At 39.9% G+C, this 24,436-nt stretch overlaps 1 protein-coding gene across 3 annotated transcripts in view; it reads right to left on the bottom strand.

Moving 5' to 3' along the window:
* The window catches only part of FAM188B (family with sequence similarity 188 member B), a 108,128-nt gene that overhangs the window by 4,328 nt on the left and 79,364 nt on the right, over positions 1-24,436 (bottom strand). For 2 of the 3 annotated variants that reach the window (XM_040696510.2, XM_040696508.2), the window contains one exon: positions 21,306-22,144. In XM_040696510.2, coding sequence (XP_040552444.1) covers positions 22,126-22,144 — 19 coding nt within the window. In that variant the 3' untranslated portion in view covers positions 21,306-22,125. Of the gene's footprint in view, positions 18,978-20,190; positions 21,271-21,305; positions 22,145-24,436 lie in introns of those variants that run through there. The other variant, XR_005857933.2, reaches the window with a different exon arrangement.

The raw sequence follows: 24,436 nt of genomic DNA, 5'->3' as shown, positions 1-24,436 counted from the left end.
CTAATGTCTCCCTTTCTACAACTCTGGATATTCTCATTTTCCAGCTGCCACTTCTGTGCAGGTGGCATACAGAGCTGTCCACTGAAATCTCAGCCTGCTCAGTTTGGCTTCCTCTCTTCACATCCCTTTGAGGAGCTAAAGATAAGCTGCAAATTTTCATAGGGAGTGCATAAATTTCCATCTCATTAGCCATTTAGCCTTACCTCAGTAAATATATTAGTGGAAATGATGACTTCTGTCCAACCACAAAAGGGAAGGTCTCATTTGGGCTTTCATCATCTTGTATCTTCTCCTTTCAGTCTTGACCCATGCAACCTTACCTTGCTGGCGCACACCTGAATTTTTCTTCAACTTTCTTTAACTGAGGACTACTGGAAGTCATCTTTCTCCCCACATTCCTCATCTGACTCCTTTCAGACATTTTTGCTGTTCTTCATTTGCCTCTCCATAGAACCATTGAATGACTGAGGTTGGATAGCAAGTCTTGAGGTCATCTGGTTCAACTCCCACCTCTGCCCAGCACCATGCCCACACAGCTTTTGAACCTCACTAAGGACAGTGACTCCCACACCTCTCTCTTTGAAACCAACCTTCACTGTGAAGCCCATAAAGCACAAAATGATCCAAAAAAAAAAAAAAAAAAAAAAAAAAAAAGCTTGTGCTGAGCTGTGAGACAGGCATCCAGTGTAGCTCTGTAAGAGAAGCCAATAAGTCATTTTCACAGTTAGACTCTTCTCCACAATAGACAGTTCAAACCTCTGTGACAGTAACACCAACAACGTACCTCACAGTAGTTTGTATATGGGCACACATTTCAAAGTATTGGTAACTGCCAGAAGCCCTCACAGATATTACCTGAGCTGGTGCTTTAGGAAAGACCTAGTAGTGAGGAATTCTCAATGAAATATGCCTTAATTTATTCTCTCTCTGTATTAATTGATTGTTCTGATACTGGTAGCCTTAAAATCTCTCTTTGAAAGACTCCTCCGGTGATCATGACAAGATCTGTTCATAAAATGAGCATCTCAAAAACTCTTTGAAAAGAAGAAAATCAGTATGTTGAATCATAGAATATCTCCAGTTGGAAGCAAACCAAAAGAATCATTGCATTGTGTACATCAAAATATTTGCAGTTGCTAGGAACTTAATGAGTTTTAATTTTAATTAATGGACATTTCTGATGACATTCATCTGAGAAAATCCAAAAATCTCAGTGCTCAGACCTACATATAAACCAGTTGCCTAAAAGCTCCTTACATTCAGTTAACACACTCAGCTACCTTAGCATTGGCATCAAGATGGCATATTTTTATTTCATGGACATTTGATGTTCCTTCTCTCACGTGATCACCAGTTGCCTGTCCATAAATCTGCAGGTTGTCTGTATGGCACAAGGCCTTATATGCAGGCAACAGAATTGCTGAGTAAAACCAATGGAACCTAAGGTGTTTTTAAGCCTATGCCATAGAAAATGCATACATTTGATCAAATAAATTATTCTCTGATCAGTTAGGCCAATCTAGTGGGAGATGGGACAGCTCCGTGTAGACATCTAGAGGTAAGCATCCAAACGGAGGTATCTTAATACAGGAGGTGGAACCTAGCTCATAGACAACCTGCTTCAGATTATGCTGCTTGAATCATATTCTATTTTGCTGGTAAGGCATAACTGCAAATAAAAGTTAGAAAAAAATAAAAACAGGTGTGCAAGAAAAATGTTATATGTTTGTCACGTATTCTTTCACAGGACCATTTATTCATTTATTGTTGGAAGCAGAAGGTTTGGAGATCTTCCAAGGCAAGTGTTGCCAGTGTATCTTAGGTTTTGTTCAACAGGCAAACATGATGGACTGTTCCAGTTGCATACAAAACTAAGAGAGTCGTGTTGAAAAGGTCGGTTTATTTCTTGATTCAAGAAACTTCTCAGAAAGAATACCTGAATCCAAACTTTGAGAAAGTAAATGCATTCACTTCAGGCAGTTGTGAGTTTATTCTAAATGCTTCCATTGATTGTGTGCTTGCTTACACTAGTATTTTCTCTGACCAGCCTGAACTACGACCTCTACACTTGAAGTTATTTTTAATGCTCATGGAAAACTGTTTGAGAACCTGACAGATATCACTGCCATAAAGCTCTTCATTGTACTACATTTAAATTAGCTTCTTCCTCCATTCTGTTTCGTCTTTCTGATTACTGATTCCACCGCATTAATAGTGCAGAATCACTTTTCCTCTGCTGCACATAACTCCACTCATTACTTTAATATTGCCCGTAGGCCCTTCAACCACCGTTTAAAGTTCTTTATAGAACAGTTTTTACTCTAGATCTTAGTCCTTTCTTAGTCTTTGCTGCTTCCCCAAATTCATTCCAGTCTATATCCAACAAAATATCTTACATTTAATGTAGTTCCTAACAGTTGTTCCAGGCACAATATGTCATATGTGAGTTTTAAGAAAAAAAAGCCTGCCTTTCTGTGGATTGTCTGTCTGTATTTTAGGATTATGATATTGCTATTTCCTGCCCATTTAGCATCATTTATTATTTGTCAAACATAATAAGTCTAAGTGTCTGAGTTTTGAGTTGCATCAGTTTTCAAATGTTCTCTTCTGTACGGAGCTGTATCTGCTCTGAAAAGAAATGAGAGGTTCTGCATAACGTTTTCCATCGTGGATTTACAGTGCCATTTGGCAAAGTAATATGCCAGTTATTCATAAGAACAAAAACAGAGGGAACTTAAAATATCCAGTCTACTTTGCCTTTTCTTACCACAGGTTAAAATTAGAATAAAATAATCGGCTAGATATAAACTTGGTGAACTTAGAGTTTCCAGCTGCGTTTTCCTTTAGCATCTGAAAATGTGAAGCTAAAAGCCATGGGTCTGATTTTAACCCTGTTTACCCAGTTGTAAATCAGGAATAACTCTGTTGAAATGGGAAAAATGCAGAATGTAGGAATAGCAGGTTGAGACCTCTAGGTGTTACAAATTGCCAGCATAGATTTTCCCAGCACAATAAATGGAAGTGATCCAGGTGAAGAAAACAATTAAGCTATCTATGGTGGTGTACTGTGAAAGAATAACAAACAGACAAAAAAAAAAAAAAAAAAAAAAAAAAGCATTGTTGTGCTTTGAAGAAAGCAGCCAGAGTTTTAAGGCTACCCTTCTTGTAATGTGTTTGTGGTCCTGTAAACAATTCTTTGAGAAACAGACATAATGAATGGGTTTTTATGCAGTTACTTACTACAAGGCCCAGTTCTTTTCCAAACCCCTGTGTGCTTCACCTTGCTTGTGGTGTAAACAAGTTGGCCCTGGGCCCTTGATCAAAGCCTAAATTACTCTTCAAAGATGCTCTCTGCCAGTGCAATCCTGCCATACACAACAAATTGTGTATTTGGGTCATGGAGTACAGGCCATGGTCTACAGCAAAGACTACACTCAAAGATATTAAATAACAGATCGGCTTTCTTCACGTCAATATCACATGATGAAAATAACATAGACTATACAATATATACTAAGTCCTTCCTCGCTATGCAGCAAGCCCACCCTCTGCTTTAAGTCATCTATCATAGCAGAACCGTCTCTTGACTCTCTTGTGCATGATCATAAAAGAAAAAGGGGGCTGGGGACCAAACCTTCCATTTTCAAAGATCACATTTTTTCCCATTTTTATTATCTCCGTGACAAATAACAGAGATTGAAAACCAGATTCTTGGATTTTGCTTCACTTCCTAAGATGTGCCCATAAAAAGTTGTTATAGCAAAATATTCTCAATAGCAATTTCTGTGATGACAATGCATAGAAACAGAATATGAGAAAAGAGACCAAAAAGGAGTCCTAGAAAATAAGAAGCAGAAATTCATCAGTGATACATGGCCTTGTTGAGGATACAGAGTGAAAGCAGATTTCTTGCACTGTTTTGAAGGTTTCAAAGTGGAAAAAAATAACATATTTCAGGCTGGGCTTTAACTGGTATTTGGAAGACTTCCAGTAGTCATGGACTGATTAGTTCTTTTGATTTAGAAGATAATACAATTGGTTTCAGAAACCACTGGGATTCTGTGAAGGCCAAGAAAAGGCATATTCCTAGCTCCCACCCAGATGAGATGTTAGAGAATTAAAGCTTGAAAATTGTTCTTATAAGGAGAATTCCTTAAACAAATATTAAAAACAAAAAGAAGAGGGGAGGGGAAATGAAGATAGATACTGCAGATAATAAGCCTTCCTTGTGTTATCAGTGCCAAGGGACAGATGGCATGCAGTGACACATGTTAATAATCATTCAGATTGGCTTTTAATACACTAAATGTCAACAAGAGAAGAAAAGCATGATATATAATAGCTTGTTATTTTCATTCAGTGCATCTGGAAAACATGTTATTCAGATTGCACTGTGCATCAATAATAACAAGTGTTCAACTGAGCATGGCCCTAAGTGGTAGTAGAAAGTATACTTTTAATTTTCTCTTTCATAAGCCATTGCAAGGTAGGTATGGTTCTTGCCCCAAAGGCTTGCTCTTAACTGCTCTAGTGAAGAAGATATGCTACGAGATACCATAACAATTTCTCATCTTTCCAGAAAGACTGCTGTGTTTTTCCATTCCTTTTAGTTGACCTGGCCACAGGGCTTCTGCATTTTTTTCATTTACTTTCATTTAACAAAAATATCAGGTAATAATATCAGGTGGCTGATTCACCATTGAGGTTTGTTCAGCTATGGCAGCCATTGAGCAGCATTAGAGGAAGCTGGGTGAAAACAGAATGGGATTGGCGTGAGAGGATATTTCGAAGTTCTTCATCTTTTTTATTTAGTATTCTAAAAAAAAGACAAAACAAACAAACAAACAAAAAAACAAGTCTCTCTCCACACTGTAAAGGGCAGACAAAATTGCTTTACTTCTGGCTTTTCTTAAAGATTGGATTAATATAGCATGTCACATACTAATAAACAGCAAAAGCAGAAAAGTTATTAGCAAGGAGTAGAAAAATTCCCAGGATGGCAGCAGAGGGTTTGTGCAATACAGGAAATAGGAATAAATCTTAAGAGTATTTTCTCACCTCAAATGCCAGTGTAATGCAAGCTGAAATCCCCCAGGCACACCGAACAAAGACTTTCAGAGCTACAGCTGTATTAAACTGAACTTAAAAGCTACCATCCTTGACACTGGCTGGCAACCTATAAAAGAAAGGATCAGCACAGGGATCACAAGTGTGGTTTTCCAGTGAGATGAATTATAACTTGCTTCCAGTTCTGATTCCTTAATTTCAAATTCATGAGCTGACTGAAGAAAAAGGATTCTGATCCTGTTGAATGCAATAAATTGGACCATGGAGGACCTTTATTATGTATTCACCCCAAAAACTGACTGAGGTATCTACATAATTTTATTGAACATAAAACAGCCTCTTCATATGCTGAGAACTAGGGCCTGATCTCATAAGGCTGACTTCTGAAATCTTCCATATCCTGTCCCTAATCTCCTAAGTCATATCAACCCTGGAGCACAAATATTAAGAAAAAATGGGGAGATACATTTTTCATTTCATGTGCTTCCATGTGCTTAGATTTGAACAGCGTTTGCAATATCTTAGCCCATGTGCAAAGAGGACATTTGGTTTTGTTGGCATCTGTTTCTTGGAAATGAAGTGAGCTGCATGACCTCTTCCATTAGCAAATCTAGTTCACAACTATCCATATGATATTCTTGCTTCAGTAAACACATAAAATTCTGTAATACAAGTAGTTAGCTCTTTTTCTCCTTCCTCTGTTTCTCCCATTAGGATAATGTTCCCAAATTTCAGTCAAACTATGCATGGGAACTTCAAAGAATATATACTTCTTAACAGCGAATCCCAACTGTTCCTATGCCAGATTTTACTTTAAACAATTCTTTATGTCCTTCATCTTCCTTCAAAGTAATTTCCAAGAACATCTGAAGCCATTCACAGTCATTACTGTTAGCTAAGTTCTTAAGACCTCTGCTCTGAAGCCAAGCTGACTTAGAAGCAGAACCCATCCACAGAGGAAGCTCTTACATGTGCAAGACTGTAAAAGCTACAAAGGTGAACTCTGACTCAGATTAAATTCTATTTCTACTGAAATTCATTCTGTTTACTGAGATATCCATTCTAGTCATTTCTGTAATTTTTAGAAGCCCTATGGTTATCAAGTATTTTGGCATTGAACTGCACTAGCCCAACCAGTTTCTCAGGTCTTGATTGCTCCCATACAGAGCACCCTTTTGGTATCATGTTATCCTGACAACAATGCTGTTTGGATTACTCCTTATAGGAAGAAATCTGCCCTTGGTTAATACACTGAATGGGAAGCACCTTCTTACTTTTTTCTTTCTATGCTCACAGTTATAACAGGAGGTCATTGGGTCCAGACCACTTCCTCTTTGCTGGCTGACTAAAGGTATATTGCTTTTGCTGATGTTTCTTCCTTTTTGTTTCTTTGTTTTAGCTAATTCGACCAAATAACCACCATTGCCTTTTCTGTCCCTTAAGTATGAAAATCGGGCTGTCTGTATCAGGTCTCACCTCTTAGTCTTTGCTGAGATGAAAATTCAGTTAACTTTCATATGTCTGATAGCAACAAGAGAGGGATGCAGAAGCACAGTTGGATCCAGCCAGCTCCTGGGTTTGGTACTTAAACAGTGTGGTCACATTGAGCAGGGTTAAGGGGAAGGTGATAGCTCATTCATGTTCCCTGGTTGAAATGTCCCCATTTAGGTGTGGTTTAGATAACTGAATGATGGGAATGATAGGCTCTTGAAATTTTGCAGCTACAGCTTTCTGTAGACCTTTTCTCTCCCTGGCATTAATGACAGTGCTTTTAGACATGCTCTGGGCATTGTCCTTGGTTACTAACCAAGAGTGTTATGTATCTCTGTGCTCTCAGAGACTTTTCAGAGCAGTTCATTTGGAACCAGTGTTTTCCACTGAGCTGAGCGGGAGGATACTGAAGTCTGGATTCATTCCCCCCATCTTCCAACACTGAATCAAATAAAACCTTCTCCCACCCACACACTGCTATCTCATCTTAACAACAAAAACAACCTGCCAATCTCTCCCTACACAGAAACCTCCAGACTTTTCATTAAAAATAAGAGAAAGGTACTGCAAGATTTCTCAGGCACACAAGGCAGAAATTGCCATCATTCCTTTCAAATCATCTGCTGTTATTTCTTTTTGAAACCGCTGATGAATCAGATCGAGAAGAAGGGAGTGGGGTATTTCCTGTGTCCAAAAACATGCTACAAATAAAGATGAGAAAATTTTGCTTCCCTCTAGAGGAGCACACGTTGGCCGGAGACTCCAGATTTTCTGAGCAAAAACATCAGTCCAAAGAGCCAGGGAAGCAAAAACAAACACAAGAATGCAGTTGTGGGTATGGGGGAGACTAATCTGAGCAAGGCTACAATGCTGATGACAAAAAAAAAAAGAAAGTTCTGTATGTATCTGCTCTGAACAGGGACAAGAAAATGGATGGGAAAAGAAGATGGTGAGCTTCAATCTTTGTAAACCTCAGAGTTAGGAAAAGCATCTGAAACATCTGCACCAGCATGGAAACAAGAGAACTAATGATGAAAGGTAAGGGTCTGGTGGAAAGAATATGGCAGAGTAATGAACTGAACGTTGGTCTTTCCACAGCAGGTTATTGCTGTAGCTTTTGGAGAAATGGCTCCAGCAAGCTGGGGAAATTAATGAACCAGGATGATAATGAATTTGGAGTCATTTGTTCATCCAGTCTCTGGGCAATGCAGGTCTTTGGGGTTTCATATCACATAACGGTGTGTTTAAAAAAAACTGGGAACTTATCTGAATCATTCACACTTTTACAAATATTTCTCAAGATACCCCTCTTTAAGCTGCAAGTATGGGCTTAGGCCATGAATTCATCTAGATCACAATGCCCTTCAAGTCTTTATTGGCAACACGCACACTAGTGAATAGAAGAGTTTAGAGACCATTCTACAGGCAAGATATGGCCAAATTCTTAAGCCACCCAACTAAACCCTTAATTGCCTTTCTGCTCTCGAGGTAGCTGTATCCGCTCCCCCCATTGGCAATGCATCCCTGGTCTTTGTTACCCACCCGTAGTACATCCAGGCCCTTCCTAGGTAAGTGGTGCTCATCTCTGGCTAAGAAACAATTAGGGATCATGATGGCAAATTACAGTGTTCACTACTGTTAGCAGATTCCTGTCCCTCTTTGTTTTTACAGGGTAGGTATAGCTGAGGAGTTAGACATTCAGCAGAGCAAGAGTGAAGGACACCAGCAGATACATGGACAAAGGGGACACTTAAGTAAACCACTATAAGAAGCAGTAGTCCTTAAGGCCATGTCATCTCCTCAACAGACAAAGTATGAGAAGAACATCAAATGGACAAAAGATTTTGGAATATGCATGAGCTTGAATGCTTTTATCCTAGCAAATTGTTTTGTTCTCACATTTTCTACCATGGTCTTCATGAATGCTATGAGACAAACTTAATTAAAAGATATACGGGATTATTCTTGTCCCAGGTAACTAATGGTAGGGTGAGAGGTAATGGCCTCAAGTTGCGCCAGGGAAGGTTCAAGTTGGATTTTAGGAACAATTTCTTCTCCAAAGAGAAATTGGGCACTGGCATAGGCTGGCCAGGGAGTGAAGGTGCACCTGGAGGTGCTCAAGAACTGTGTAGATGTGGCATGTGGGGACATGGTCAGTGGGAGTAGTGTGTTGGGATTGGACTGCATGATCTTAAAAGTCTTTTTAAGACTGACTGATTCTGTGACTCTGTGATTCTATGATTCTATGAACTGCTTCTTCAGTTCAGCTCCATTTCCAGCTCAGTGCACTCTGTGGTGCCATGAGGTGTATAAAACAGAGTTCTGAAGCCCAGCTGATTCCTCTTTGTCCTTTGGATGGTTTCACTGATGTATTAGAGTGTGTGTAATTTTTCTTTGCGTGTGTTTTTGTTTATCAAAACAGTCCAGAGCTAGTTTCAGCTACATTTAAAAGATGGGAGGAGAACTCAGAGATGGCAAATTCTTAAAACACTTATTAAAACAGGCAGTTGAGTAGAAAAATCCTCCTAGTGAACATCAATCAATTTTACAAGATATCAAAATATCTGCCTATTAAGAGAAAACATGAGAGAAGGAAAATATACACACACATGTCCAGTACAAACCAGCCGTCATTTATGCCACTGCTCTAAGAACTAAGGTGTTTTTTACTTAAATTCAAGTTTCATTATATCTTAAGCCCTTTGGCATTTCATGCAAGTCACCACACAGGAAACCATATTGATTAAAGCTTCCCAGCCATCACACATTTTAAAACATTTATACTGAATTTAAATCTGTGAGGAATATGAAGCCAATTGCTATCTGTGTTGTACAAATGTAGTATAATTTGTGCCATTAGCATTCAGGTTGTTTTAGACCCCCTTTGCTGCTACTGCCATAATTTTCTAGAAGTTATTTGTAGTTTGCTGAGAGTTTTCTATTACTTAACTTTAGAAAGTGGAATACAGTATTTCATTTCTATTTCTGGGCATTTTCCATTAATACTGCCACTGAAATGTAGATTTGCAGTGGAAAAAATAAACAAATAAGTACCAACTTAAGAGAAAAAAAGGAAAAAAGAAAAAAAAACAGCAACAGAATTAGGAAAATGTATATATGTGTGTGTATGGAGTTATATATAGACTTGGGAAGAGAAAATCTATGATAAATCATTGAGGTGGAGGGGAAACTTTACCCACAAGAGAACCTATTGTATAATAGCTCCCCTGAGGAAGTGTTAAGTGTGTTATTTTCTGAAATACTGTACATAGGCTTTCTCAAAACCTTATGACTGAAGTGCACACTAGAGAGAAATCCCCTGCTGGCAAGGAACTGGACCATTTAATAGTCCTTTTCTGTCTCCACAGCTTCTGATTCTATGTAGGTCTCTGGGGTCTAAACAAGCTACACGGATTTTGACAATACTTTCCATTACTTTGTAATCAATCAACAGTGAGAAAATGTTTGGGGAGTTGCTCTATCAGTCCATGCAGTTTTCCAGATCAGGTCAGGCTAAATGACTTGTTACCAGCATACACGGCAGATCCAAGACTGGAAGTGATTAATACTGCGTAACATTTAGCTGTGCTTTCCATACTGATCTGCCATAAAGAGCTATGCCTGTCATTAACAAAGACATCATTCGTTAATGAGGAAAATTCAAGGCAAAAAAAAAAAAAAAAAAAAAAAAAGAATGAAAACAGTCACAACTGATGAGGTAGAGGAATAACATTTTTCCAAGCCTTCTTTCCAGTGCATCTCTGTTGACCCACCAATCTCCAGGTTCTGGTTTGCATCCAGCTAGCCAAGTGCAGCAAGTTTGCTCAACAAACAAGCTCGTCTACCCATTGCATATGGGTTTTGCTTATGAATCACTTCTGATGTTGTTCCAGGACTTTTCTGTGCATTTTCAAAACATTCCAAGACTGGGATGGACATTGGACAAAAAAGATGTCCTGGTAGAAGAGTTGTATTTTTGTATGGAATTGCTTCAGGACTTATTAGTCTGAGGAAACTGCGCATATGGTGTATTTCTGAGCATTAATTTATCACAAGCTAGGCACAGTTTTCACATAATTCATATTTCAGTCTTGGGATTTCCCTGACAAGCTTCTCCAAATCATTTCTAGCTGTTATCATCCTGTCAGATTTAATGACTCTGGCCTCTCTGACAGTTTTATCCTTAATGTGAAATAAATGCTTTCCTGATGCTCACAGTGTGTTGCTAATGGTGTGGGAGCTCAGTGTTTTTAGTCATGTTTGCCTTTTATCCTTCAGAGGCTAATCAAATCTGACCGCTGAAGACCACAGACAGAATGGATCCTGCTGGCTTCACCAGAAGTTGGACCAGATGGGACTGCAATGGTCATTGATGCAGATGTGGAGGGGGATAAATCTCAAAGGAAGCCACTCCTACTGGATAGCTAAAGACAGACAAGTTATTTGAGAGACATAACATTTTTGCCAGAGGTTGTAGGAAAGGGGAAGTATCAGGGCTCTTTGGACATCAGCACTGGCCCAAATGAACTACACAAAGCCAGAGAATATAAAGTTTTTGCTTACTAAAACTTTCTTCACTCTGTACAACCAAATAATCTGGTTTCAGAATAGAAAAAGATCTTGTCACAGTACCACAACATTTATAACTAGCCCCTATATGTCAACCACATGGATTTACTCCATGGATTCACAGAGGCATGACATTTATTTGCTCAGTTTCTGTAAGAAGCAATATCCTTGGCTCGTGTGAAAGATCTTTCATCAGGCCTTCCTGATTCCCTCTATTCCTGCACTGTGGGACAAAAACTGCCCCAAGTACATTTCTGAGCAACAAGTCCCTGATCAGAGAATCACAGAATCATAGAATCATGGAATCTCTAAGGCTGGAAAAGACAACCAATATCACCTAGTCCAACTGTTGAACCATCACCATTGTGCCCACTAACCCACATCCCTCAGTGCCACATCTACTCTTTTTTCAAAAACCTCCAAGGATGGCGACTCCCCCACCTCCTGGGCTCCATGAGGTGCTTCATGTAGTGAGAATGGGTCCAACTGAATGCCACAGCAAGATGAACTGTCCTCTCTGGGAAGTTCTCATCTGCGCATATCTGGTCCTCAGGATTTGGCTGTGCCAGGCTGGAAATCTCTGAACCACAGGCCCTAAGGAGCAACTGTGATAGAAAAAGGGTACTTTGGCTGGGTGATTTTCCTCCTAGACCATCTGTGAAGACAGAATCTCCTCCAGGGGCTGGCTCCCAACACTCAGCCCTCTCCGCTGACGTGGAGTCTTGATTGGTAACTTGGTCATCTAGCCTAGATTGGTCAAACTTAGGTGCTCAAAGTTCAGTGATATGAATTTCTCTCTTCCCACTGTGTCTCTGCTACAAGCATCTTTCCTGAGATCCCAGAGATTTTGAGGTTCTTAGCCAAAGAGCTGGAAAAAAAGCTTTTCCATCAAGAAAATTATATTCCAGGTGACATAACTCTAAGGAACATTTGAAACATTGGCAGTATGTTCCAATACTGATAGAAGACAAAAATTTCCAACCCAGAACTCTGGAAGCAGTAATTCTCTTCCCCTGTATTGTGCAGTATACAAAAAGATGTACATATTCTGTGAAAGTGAGGGCAGAAAAGCAAGACAATCAAAGAAGCATTTTTCCTATGGCCAGGCTTGATTCTACTTTATTCATACTGTACTTTTGCACCCACTTAATGTAACCCAAATATATTCAGAACAAGACAGTGCAAGACAGCAAGCAGGGTCAGAATCACAAAATCAGAAGCTGAGAAGGGATTCCTGTCTCTAACTCTCTATCTCTCTACAATCTCTCTAACATGGTATTTCAAAGAACATCATTTTTCATAATCACTGTTACTTCCTCTGATTTTTTTAATCTCTTTCTACATATTAACCCAGAGGGAGGAGAGGAGTGGGGGAAGCACCTCTCAAAAGGTCACAGTGACAAATAATATTCGATATTGCAGAATGTGGAGTCATTGCATTCCTCAGTAACACCAGAACCACATCAGAAAGCCTGCAAATACCATTTAAGATAACAGGGAATTAGTTACCTTGCATAGGACAATACTGTCCTATTTAGAAAACTCTCAAGCTAGCTGAAATTGTTCTACATGGTACTATGGTACCATGGTACTACATGGTACGCAATACTATATAAACCAGACATCCTTTAATCTGCCAGTGCTAATGCTACTACTGATAGCATTCCATTAGTCTGTGTAAAGGCTGTGTAAAGGTTTAGATACCTGGTATTCTGGTGACCCTTTGTTGTCATTACTTTTCTTCTTTCTGTAAATGAATATTAATGAAATAACTAATTCCCAAGGCCCAACAGAGGAAAAAAATCTCTATGAGATATGGGGGAAAAAAATCCATGTTTACCCCATTTCCTTCCACTTTGTCTCCTATTCAGCATTCCAACTGGAAAGGGCATTTGTTCCAGAAAGCAGTCTGGTATGAAACCTATTCATCCCATAGGCTGTGACTGGAAAATGCTAATATCTATAAGAAGTGTTTAAGTTACATCCTTCTTTGTCAGTTTGTTTTATCTCCAAATATGGAAGACATCACTACAGGTGCAGTTCCTGTCTGGTGGCAGCAGCAGCCTTTGCTTTGCTGATTTACTCCATCACTATCAGAGAAGGAAGCAATTTATGCAGAGTAGTGTGAATTTGATGCAAACCCTTTCTCAAAATAATTTCTGAATTGGAATCATTCATTTCATCAACAACAGAAAAGTAGAGGAATCATAGTATTTTCCAACCATCAGTAATACAGAAACACAGGAAATAAAACCCAATTACTTTAAAAAAAAAAAAAAAGGCATAAACATTCACAAACTCCCCCCTTTTGGCCAACAACCACACCCAATGCAACCTGGAGTTCATCCTGTATGCATTTGTTTAAACAACTAAAGAACAATGGAACATTTCTGGACGTTCCTGCAATTGCCTTCTATCCATCAGCTCTGGCAGCTGCTTGGCAACTCTTCCCTTGGCCTCCAAAATAAATCCACCCTCTGAAACAAAAAAAAAAAAAAACCAACAAAAAAACCAACCACAGCAAACCACTGAAGCCAGCCTGCTGGTCTGCAAAATGATTGATTTTGAGTGTAGGAAAACCAAAGCCGGTGTGCTGATAACCAGAAGCAAACAGGGAGCAGCTTGTTGAACAGCTCAGAACAAACTGTTCCTACTCTGCAAGCCAGGCTGATACTCTCACCACGCACTGGGTTTTCCAAGGACTGAGAAATGAGCACCCTGGGCAAGTTCAAAAAGCTTCAGAGATCTTCCTTATCCACCTCCTCATATGCGTGGTCGTAGGGAGAAATCCTTTGATAAACATACGGTAAAACTCTTCATGTGGCTCCAGTTTGAGATCAATGTCTTAAGTGTTTGATGAAATTGAGGGGCTTCCATGCCTGAGACATCCCTGAACATTCCTTCCCTTATTCCTCAGATGAAACAGGAACATTTCATATTGTAACGTACAGAGTAAGACAGGAAGGCTGAGATGTAAACGCTGCTTTTGAAACTCAGTTAAGAAACCTTTGGTTTATCTCAACCAGATGTTATTAAACTCACCAGAGGACTTACCAGCTTAAATATTCTGTTTTGTGTTAGGCAAGCCTGGAAGCCACATGGTTAAAAGAGGATTGTTTTTTTTAACTTTGAAATCCACATATCCTTGCAAATTAGAATCATAGAATCATAGAATGGCTTGGGTTGGAAGGGACCCCAAGGATCATCAAGTTCCAGCAACTTGCTACTCTTCCATTCTGGAATTCATATGGTAATATCATTTTATATCATTTTTTCAGAAATGAGTTTGCAGAGAAAAGTTTAAAAGCATCAACAGAAGATGATTCCCCTTCTGCTTAGTATTTTTCAAGTCATTAGTACAATATAGAGGCATCCACCACGTGCTTTGTCAGTTGCATGCACTGCTAGCCTACATACCTCCCATAGACACTTTTAGCTAATATTCATCCCGCAGATTCTGGGCATGCCCAGTTGTAGCCAAGGAAAACTTAATTAATCTTGTCTTCAGTCAAGGAAACAATTTAAAGTATTTAAAAATGATCCCCGAGCACAAAACAGAAAAAAAGACAGGAAAAGGTCAAACATGCTTCATTAACAGAATTCATTATTTCATTCCAAAAGCCGCTGCTGAGGTTTCTTCTGTTTGGTTGAGCATCCATAATAATTCTCGAAAAATAAAGAAATCACTATTGAATCACTATTGTTTTTATCTCAAGGGTTGCATTTCATGTCCCATCTGATTTTTTCCCAACAGTTGTCATGATGTTTCTAGGATTGTGCTGGTCTTTTTTTTCCCCCTCTTTCATACATATGGAAAAGTGTCCTGAGCAATCCCAAAACATAGAAAATGAAAGTGGCACCTGTTGGTTCACTTTAGCACCACGTTCACAGCACATTATTGATAACGTTAGACACATGCATGAAGATGGTGTATCTTGGGTCTCTCTGAAGTACTGAGTTCCTTTTGCCTCCATGTTTTTGGTATGATCCCAAGATCATGTACCATTGCAACTAGCTTCCAGCATGCACCTGTGTTTACTTAACTTCAGAACCAAGCTGTTGCTGGACGTTGCTGGATAAGGTATTATCCTCTAAAGGCTGGTTAAACTCTGCTCTCCTTAGAAAAACACTGCAATGAAATTGTTAAAGATGTGTTCCTGAATACATTTCACTGCGTACTCAAGGCAATCTAAGTGGGTGGCTCATAGTTCATTGAACTGTCACACATCCAGTGCTCCTGCAGCCTGAAAGATCTTCCAAGGAATACAAACCAGTGGGGCAGGAGCAAGAAAGATGTCTGAGAGCTCAACACATCTACCGACATGGCTGCCAAGACCCAAGCATGACCATTCTCTTTCCCAAAAGCAAGAGGATAACCTGAGGAAAGTGCTTACAGTGAGAACACTAAACAGCAGTTGTGCTAGGGCCAGAGACCAGTGGTTCAAAACAACCGTAAAAATGCCCAAGGACTGTTAGTAAGATTTAGTGATGCCATGGGGAATCCAATCATGGGTCATAATTTAGTCTTTCTTATCTAGATGACAACAGCAGTCTGCCTATTCTTTGCTCAAAATCTCAAAACCAGAACAATCATCACATTAAATTACCAAACGCAGGGTCCAAAACACAGCTTCCTACAGCCTTCAAGGAAAAAATATTATCTGCTGGTCTGTATTGGCATTCTGAAATGAAAAAAAATATGGAAACTGCACCCTAAGCAAAATGTGAAACCAGCTGGGGGAGGATGTATTCTGGGCTTGACTTTCCCCTACAACAAAGCAAAGATGGTGTCATTGAGACACACTCTGCTGAATCCCACACTCCTTTACTCTGCCCACATCCAAATCCTTTGTTATTCAGGTAAGTACAGAAGAATATAAAGGTCTCTGAAGCCAAGCAGGAGTGAAACATTACGACATCCTCATGGCTGTGAGGTCCAGGCTTCAGAATCCTTTGGGTTTCTGTGTTCATTCACCTATTTCGTTACTTCATGGCCATGATTCACTTCCTTTTCCTTCTTCAGTGTTCTCTAATTTCAGGCATGCTTTTATTAATTTATAACACTTCCTCAGATTTGATTGCTTTTCTAAGTTGTTCGTGTTACTCTCTAAAAATCAAGTAATATTTTTAAATAGCAGAAAATGCCATCCTGGCTGCGTACGTATCTGCTCCAGTTCTAAAGACCATTACTTACTCATTTTGGTAAAATGATTTGAAAAAAGAAGTATCAGTACAATTTTGTCAGGTGCCATCTGCTCTTTTTGTTTTATTGCTCTGGGAGTGTTCTTTTTTTTTTTTCTAATTGTTTTTGTTTCTGCAAATAAACCTGATGATCTTAGAGGCCTTTTCCAAACTTAATGATTCTAGGATTCAATGATGGGTGTTTTAAAAATGAAAATATAAAAGAAGCCTATGAAACAGTAAGATGAAAGAAAACAATGATAAACGATGTGCATGTCCTGTGCCACTGATCTCATTTATATCCAACATCATTGATTTTATATATTTTTTCCTTTGTGGTATCTGTGCCCAGACCATGAAAAAACTGAACATGGAGCAAATATCCAACCTTAGCTCAAGAAAAGCTTTCTCTTTGTGAGGAGGCAAAAAAACATGCATCTATTTCCTCCACAGCCTGAAACAAGCTCCAGGTGTGCTTTGTGCAAATGACTGCCATGACCCCACATGTGCCACATTTACAGATCACAACACTGCTTTCAAGTTCAGTTTCAAATTATCTGTTGCAAAGAGGGCTTTATGAATGTGAGGAAGCTGTTTGTTCCCATACAGCCATGGCAGGGGTTGGAACTGGATGATCTTTGAGGTCCCTTCCAACCCAACTATTCAGTGATTCTACGATTCTGGTGTTCTGACAATTGGAATTTCATGGTAAGAACTAAAGAAAAACATGACTGTAGCATTAGAAAGGTGAGGTTTGGGATTTCTAAAATCTGATGCTTGATCCACAGAGAGAGGGAAAGAGGGGGAGATTTAGACTGGATATATGGAAAAAAATGTTAGCAATGAGGGTGGTGAGGCACTGCACAGGCTGCCAAAAGAGGTGGTGGTGCCCCATCCCTGCAGACACCCACGGTCAGGGGATGGGCTCTGAGCACTGATGGAGCTGTGGGTGTCCCTGTGCACTGCAGAGAGTGGGACCACACAGCCTTTAAGGGTCCCTTCCAGCTCAAACCATTCTATGAAAAAAGAGAATAGGAGAAATGTTTACCTTCCAAGCTGCCACATAACACCACCTGGCAGACATATCTGACCTCCCTGTTCATGGGGGCATTCTCCTCTCCCTCTGTCCCCAAGGAGAACAAGTCAGAAGCTTATACAAACCTCCCACCTCACAGAACCCCTGCAGCAGGCTGTTCTCATTTGTCATCCTCCTCCTCCTGCAAAACAAACCCTCCATCCAGGTGTTCCACTGCGCACCAACAAAACAGATAGCAAAGATGCCAAGAAGGTTCTTGTCTGTATATTTCTTTCTTCCTGCTTCACACAGCTATTGTGAAAAAAAAAAAAGCACTGCAGGTGGTTTGGATAAAACATCCTACGTGCTTTCTGTGCTCCATCAGAAAGCTGACAAAGAACTGCCTGTCTGCTGGGCCCTGGGCAACCTGAGCTGGTGGGGGCAGCCAGCCCACTGCAGGGGTGGGAACTTGATGATCTCTAAGGTCTTTTCCAACCCAAGCCATTCTATGTATTGCAAGTGAGTGACCACTCTACAAGCAAACCAGAGCTACCACCAATTTATTACAGTTGAGCTTTTGCCAGTGGGTGTCACTAAGAATTAGCTGTAAGGGAAATTTATTTAATAAAAAAAGAAAGGGGGAGGAGGGGACAAGATGACCTGTATATATATATATATTAAAAAGAAAACAAAAAGAAAACAAAAAGAAAACAAAAAAAATGGCATTTCAGGACTTACTTTTTGGCCCTGAGCCTTGTTCTGAATCCTTCCTTTGGCCAAACAATGGCAGTGAGATCAGAGCCAGGCATCTAGTGCCCTCTGATTACTTCTTTGGACTGACGCTTGCAGTGAATAGCTGGTAGGAGGCCCAGATAAGATGGGAAATGATTTCGTCGAAGGATTCCCCAGTGGTGGTGGCATGTTTCTTTATGGGCTTCCTACGCTGCTGTCCCTCACGCAGAGGAGGAACGCTGGCCAGGTGACTCACCGAGCTTCTGCCCCGTGTTTACTGCAGCAGCCCTCTCCACTGGGACTTGCTTGCCTGATTTTCCCAAGACCATCTCAAAAGGGCTAATTTTAAATTAACAAAAGCTTTGGAGGGCAAGGAGAGGGGAAGGGGGAGGGGGTTTTCTTGAAGGAGGAAAGAGATGGTAGAAATAGCCTCCTTCCTTTTTCCTTTCTCTTGTCCAAGATAAGGAAACATCGCAAGCTAAAAGCAATTTAAAAGCAACTTAAAAGGCTGATAAATTTAGTTACAATTATTCCACTGGGTGGGCAACTGCAGCATGGAACAAGTCATACATTTTTTTAGGAAGACGTACCTTTGGTCATGTGGCAAAGGGGCAAAACCAAAGAAAATCTGTTCATATTCAATGCTACCACAGGACCAGGTCATAAAGCCTTTAGAGAAAAGCTGATGCAGAATTTACAGTGCTGGAGTTCAGCTTTTCCCTTTGCTCAGTCTAGGCTTCCTCTGTGACTTCAACCAAGTCACCACAGCTTTTCTGTGCCACAGTTCTCCACTTGTATGGTAATAGTATCAACATGAAGATGACTAGGATCAATGTATGAATTGATGGCTATCAATGTATGGCTATGAACTTTGCTAAGTTACCATTAAAGAATGAGAAGTTCCATGCTACTCTTAAGAGACCTGTAATAAGAGAACAAAAAGAAGAGAGGATTTCTTTGATGAGCTCAGGTGTTCCTGTTATTTTCCAATTCATCGTCCAAGTTTCTAACTAATCAGTATGATCTAAAATATGTGAACCCTGCTATCTGGTCCTGTAGACAAAGAGATTTGCTTCCAGAGCATATGAAGACAAAGGCAAACTTTCTCTATGCCTCCTGGAAGGCTGGGATACAACATGTCCAGTCATTGGACAGGGATGTCCAACATACCTGGGATGGTGATGTCCTCCTGCAAGAGGACAGGCACATAATGAGCATAAACCTGTAATCTTAGGAAGGCCTGAAAGGAGATGTTCTCTAACATCTCAAAGCAAACTTTGGAACCAAACTTAGTATTGCCACACTCCAGATTTAATACAATGACTACAGTGAATCCCTCCCCACTTATATCTGCTGTCCAATCTTTTTGCTGCCCTTAATGACTTTTTTTCTCAGTAGTCATTGGATTTTGTGGGGTTTGAGCCAAATTCTGAAGTTTGGCAGGCCAACAAAGTTATTCTCTCCATTATTGTGGTAAACATGTACCAAAACAGACCCGCACTAGCTTGGGGATGTCTGCATAACGCTCCATTGCACTAAGTAAACATGTCTTTAATCTCCTTGTACCATCTGGAAAATAACAGTATTTCTTTTATTTTTCCCTTTTGATTTTTTTTTTCCTGTTGATAAGTATTAAGCCCCTTCTCTTATTGCTCAAAGACACAACAACACAAGTGTAATAAACAGGCCAGGACCTGCTCCATAGCCCTGAAGGCAAGCGGTGTGATTCATCTCATGTCTGCAAGGCTAAAATCTTTCTTCCATGAAAGAAAGTGGGACCCCATCCATATCCCATCCTGGGAACAGTCTCTGGCCTGTGGTGTTACTTGAACCATTTCTAAGAGTTGCCTTGGAAAGAGAAAAATGATGTGGAGCAAAACTTTTCCCGAACAGTGCAGCACTACAGACAATTGCAGGCACAGACCTGGCCTTCATTAATTTAACAGACAGAGCCAGGCTAAACGTGCAAGAGCCTGAGAATGAGACAAGTGCAACAAGATTTAATAAGGACTGTAGGTTTTAGGATAAAACAAACTTAAAAAAAAAAAAAATGTATTTTTCAATTTTCTTTCTGATTTTACTTCTCTTGATTCAAACCACTAGTCATGGACATCTCCCCAAAGGAAAATACTGACCTGAAGGCAGCATGCAGTCCCTACACAACCATTCCTCCAGCAGTCAGTCCTGTGCACGCCCAGCCATTCTCTGCTGATTTTCCATCACGTTGCACCAGTGCTTGAGAGGAAAATGCTGCTAAAGAACACGACTCCCTCGACAGAGCCATAGTATGTGTTGCTTGGATTGGTTATGGTGTGTTCAGTTGGCATCTTTGAAACACAACTGTGAAAGCAACACCACACGTAATCCTTCCTAAGGGCAGTGAGAAGGAGCTGCTGGTGCAATGCAGCAAAAAATATATATTTCCAAATCTTGATTGTAATTTCCTGCCTTTTTAGAAGAAATTGCTCATCTGCGGCTAATCATGTTTGTGCCTTCTTTTGTCTCCAAGAACAATATTTTGTAAGGTGCTCTTAAAGAGCTGAACAGCCTCTTGGAGACTCAGGAGAGGCAGACTGTCAGAGACAAATCAGTTTCTTTGGTTCTGCTTCACAAGATCTTGGTACATTCTTAACTGAGAAGAACACGAGAAACATTGATCCTCCTCCCACTCCAGTCAGTTGCACTTTTTCTCTAAGGTGGGATCATATCCAGAACAGCTTAATTAGAAACACGTTTTGATAAAACGCTGTTATGTAGCATGAGGCAATTAACCAGAAAGGAAGATTATATTACGGGACAGTCGTAGCTGGAGGTGTGTCCCAAAGGGAGAAGGGCCAAGAGAGGCTGAGGAGGTTGGTTTCCAAGTAGAAGGAATAAGAAAGGGCATCCACATAACTTCAGCCTCACCTCTTCTGGGGGTTTGGACCCTTCTGACTTGTGGGACACAGTGCCATAACTCCACCTACGTTTCCAATTGCTTTGCCAATAGATAAGGCATGTATTTATAATGAAGTACTTTGTGCACCTTGGCAGAAAAGCACATAGTTGCTGAATGGTTGGGAAAGAGTTTTGACAGAGGCAGTCTGGCTGAAGTCTTGTCCGTAGCACTCTTTGCTGGAGCTCTGTTGGGCCACATAGCACATATCTTTTCCACCACCACTCTTCCAGCAAAGATTGTTGTGCACTCCCAACCATTCTCTGCTGGTTCTGCAGCTCTGGGAAAGAAGAACAAGTACAGGCATACAGTCTGTTCCATTTCTGATGCTGCATTGTCTTTAATTATTGTTTCTAAGCTGTCTAAAAGAGTACTCTTTTCCAAATCCAGATATCATCAAAATTCTTCATGCATTAATTCAGCCACAAATTCCTGTAATTACACACAAGTAACACAGTCCTGACAGCAGCAACTGCATAAACTGCATTGACAGAACTCACAACTAAAAACCTTCTGCTCTTCCAGGTGCAATCTTTGGTTTGTCTGCTGATATACTTCATACTCTCATTCTCTTCCTATTCCTGGATTCCAAGTATTGTAGAGCGTGGACCTCAAACCTGAAACTTCATCAAAGGTTTATTCACAAGGACATACCTTTCTCTCTGTTCCCTTTGACAATAAACTACTCTTGAGCAAATGAAAACACATTTAAATTTTCATCTGTAGGTTTTCTGAAAATTGAAATATTGACAAAGTTGAAAGAATGCCCTCTGACATGTTTTCTTTCTTTGGCACAATGTAGATTTGGCTGGGACAGACAGTCCATCTGCCAGAATTATGCGGAAGGCATAGGGCTCGTGATATTTCAGACCCAGTCAACACAACTAAACAAGCTTTGTTCTATTTTGAATTCACAGAACACGTCCATCACCTTAGAAGTAACTTCCAGAAAGTTTTGTTTTGTTCTTAAACCAGTGCTCGTTGCAGGCTGATTTCCAGAACATGAGTTTCAAACCCAAATAAGAACATCTGAGTTCATAACAGCACTTGCCCATTGAGCAGATTGGGCGCAGAACTCTCTGAAACTTCAGGACTTGCTGTAAGACCTTTTTCTGTCACCACAAGATCGACGTTTTCAGTAGAATCTGACCCCTCTGTGAAAGACGTAGAGCTATAAGCTTCAGCAACTGAGTCCGAGATTATTTAGCAAATGAAAATAATCAACAAAGCCCTCCTATGTTTCAAAAGTATTGCTGTAGTGGATGTAAGAGTATCTCAAATGCCCACACCAAAAAAAAAAAAAAAAAAGAATATGACTCTTTGCTTTTATTAGATTGTAAATTCATTGAAACCATATCAGGATAAATACAACTCAGCCTTTTCAGAGCTCAAGTATTCCCAAAATAAATTACATATTCAGTTTGCTGACAGGAGTCTTAAGGGTCATAACTCAACATTCCATCACTTCAGTGCAGTGCTGGGATTTATGGAAGGAAAAGAAAAACAAAATTAAAAAAAAAAAAATCAGCAAGCTTAATGTGAGTCTGAACAGATGCAAATAATTTAAATCAAACTAATCTGCTGCCCGGGACTGTGTGCGCCCTAGAGTCTCATAAGATAAAACCTAATAAGTATTTACCATAGGTTTCTGAGAACTGAAAGAAGAAAATTATATCTATTTGATTTCCCAACTGTTGTGGAACTAGTAAGGGACAACAGTGATTTGCACCAGACATGGCAACATAAAATTTAGACTTTGGTTGCAGACTGTTTTATAATATCAGCGGAAAGACACAAAGAAGGAATGATTATAAGGTATCATCTGGGCTTGCTATACCCTGAGTTTCCAGATTTATTTACATTTGTAGCAGCCATGAATTTAACCAATACTACCTGATAACTCAAAATTTGAAAGCAGGTTTCCATACTTCCACACTCATATATCTCAAGGGAGATGCTTATCTATAACGGTAGGTAAGCCTTCAGGAAGAAAAACTCTTCTGAAAATCAGATCGCTTTTCTTTAGATGTTTGATTTTGGAATAAAGCATCAAACTCCAGGAGCCCAAATGTGGTCATGGGAATTCTTAACACTCTTGGTGATTTTACATCAATGGGGAATCTTCTTTGGAATTTATCATGCAGCATATACATGTTTTCCCTTACAGTTTACAATCGAATGCCTACAAACTCTTGTCAATTATGTGACACAACCATCAGGGGAGAATATGAAATTTGGACACATAAATATTTAAGGGCAGCCTTCTCTCTGGATAGTGTCAAAAACATAATGAGACAACATCATAACTTAGACATCTCGGTCATGTCTAGATGGAAGTAGTATCAATCTGGTCCACCATTTCCAACTACGAATACAGGCTGCCATTTTAACACCAGTCCCTATTGCCCTTGCTGCCCTGATACTTCTAAAGTTCTGAAAACCATTAGAAGTTGTTAATTTTCCAGCAACATTGTTAGAAAGGAGATGGGGGTTCTGGTGTTGAAGAGAACGGTGTGATTGATTTCTCTTCCAAGTCATTATCCTTACAGCCTAAGCCAAGAGAGAGGTTGCCTAAATACAGCACATACAAACTAACGGTGCTGTTTGCTCCTTGGCACAAAAGGGCTCCAAAATTCTCCACTCCACACAGCTTCCCTAAAAGGAGAGACCAGCAGCATGCAGTGCACTCTGTCAGTTGCTGCTCAGGCAATTTTAAGTGAGCATTCACACAGTAATGAGTTTCTTCTGCCTCCTTCGGCAAGGAAGGGTCCCATTTGCTCTATCCTGGACTCATTTTTCAGCACATTTGTCTTAGGAGAAGCATTGCCTTTTCTCACATCCCCTTTTTCTCTTGAATCAGTGATTTGGTTGTTTCAGTTCAAAGTTTTCTTAATGTTGTTTTGTTGTTGTTGTTTCATTTTTCTTTTTTAACTAGTTCTATGAGCATTTGGTAAGGAGTCTTTTATTTGCACCCAGGTCCCAGGTCCTGGCTGATCACACTCACAAATTACACCTGGTTGATGACTCGGCATTTTTTCCTCCTTTTCTAAAAACCACATAAATGCACCAATTTATTCCTACTCCCAACATTTCTGTCCTATTAAATGACATAAAGATTGCCTTGCCATGTCTTATTTATCGGTCAAATGGATATAGTTTTGGACAGCAAAAGAAAATATGTACATATATTTTTCTGTTTCAGTCACAGCTCTGCTTTGTCTAGGAATTTGTGAGCAGTCACCCTGTTAATCCATCTGCCCATAGAACCATTTGGCTGGGTAACTGTACGGCACTGATGATGGCCCTCATCTTAGCACTGCGAGTGCAGCATGGCCATAGAAGCAAATGTAGCCCGATGGATTAACCAACCACATACAGCCCTTTGACTTCAGTTAGCTCACACAATATTCATTTATTCAGTGTTCATTACTCTTTTTTTTTTTTTT

Source organism: Gallus gallus, chromosome 2 (assembly GCF_016699485.2).
Source record: "Gallus gallus isolate bGalGal1 chromosome 2, bGalGal1.mat.broiler.GRCg7b, whole genome shotgun sequence".
NCBI classification, from domain to species: Eukaryota; Metazoa; Chordata; class Aves; order Galliformes; family Phasianidae; genus Gallus; species Gallus gallus.
The sequence above is the reverse complement of the archived record's forward strand: the minus strand, read 5'-3'. Positions and strand labels throughout refer to the sequence as shown.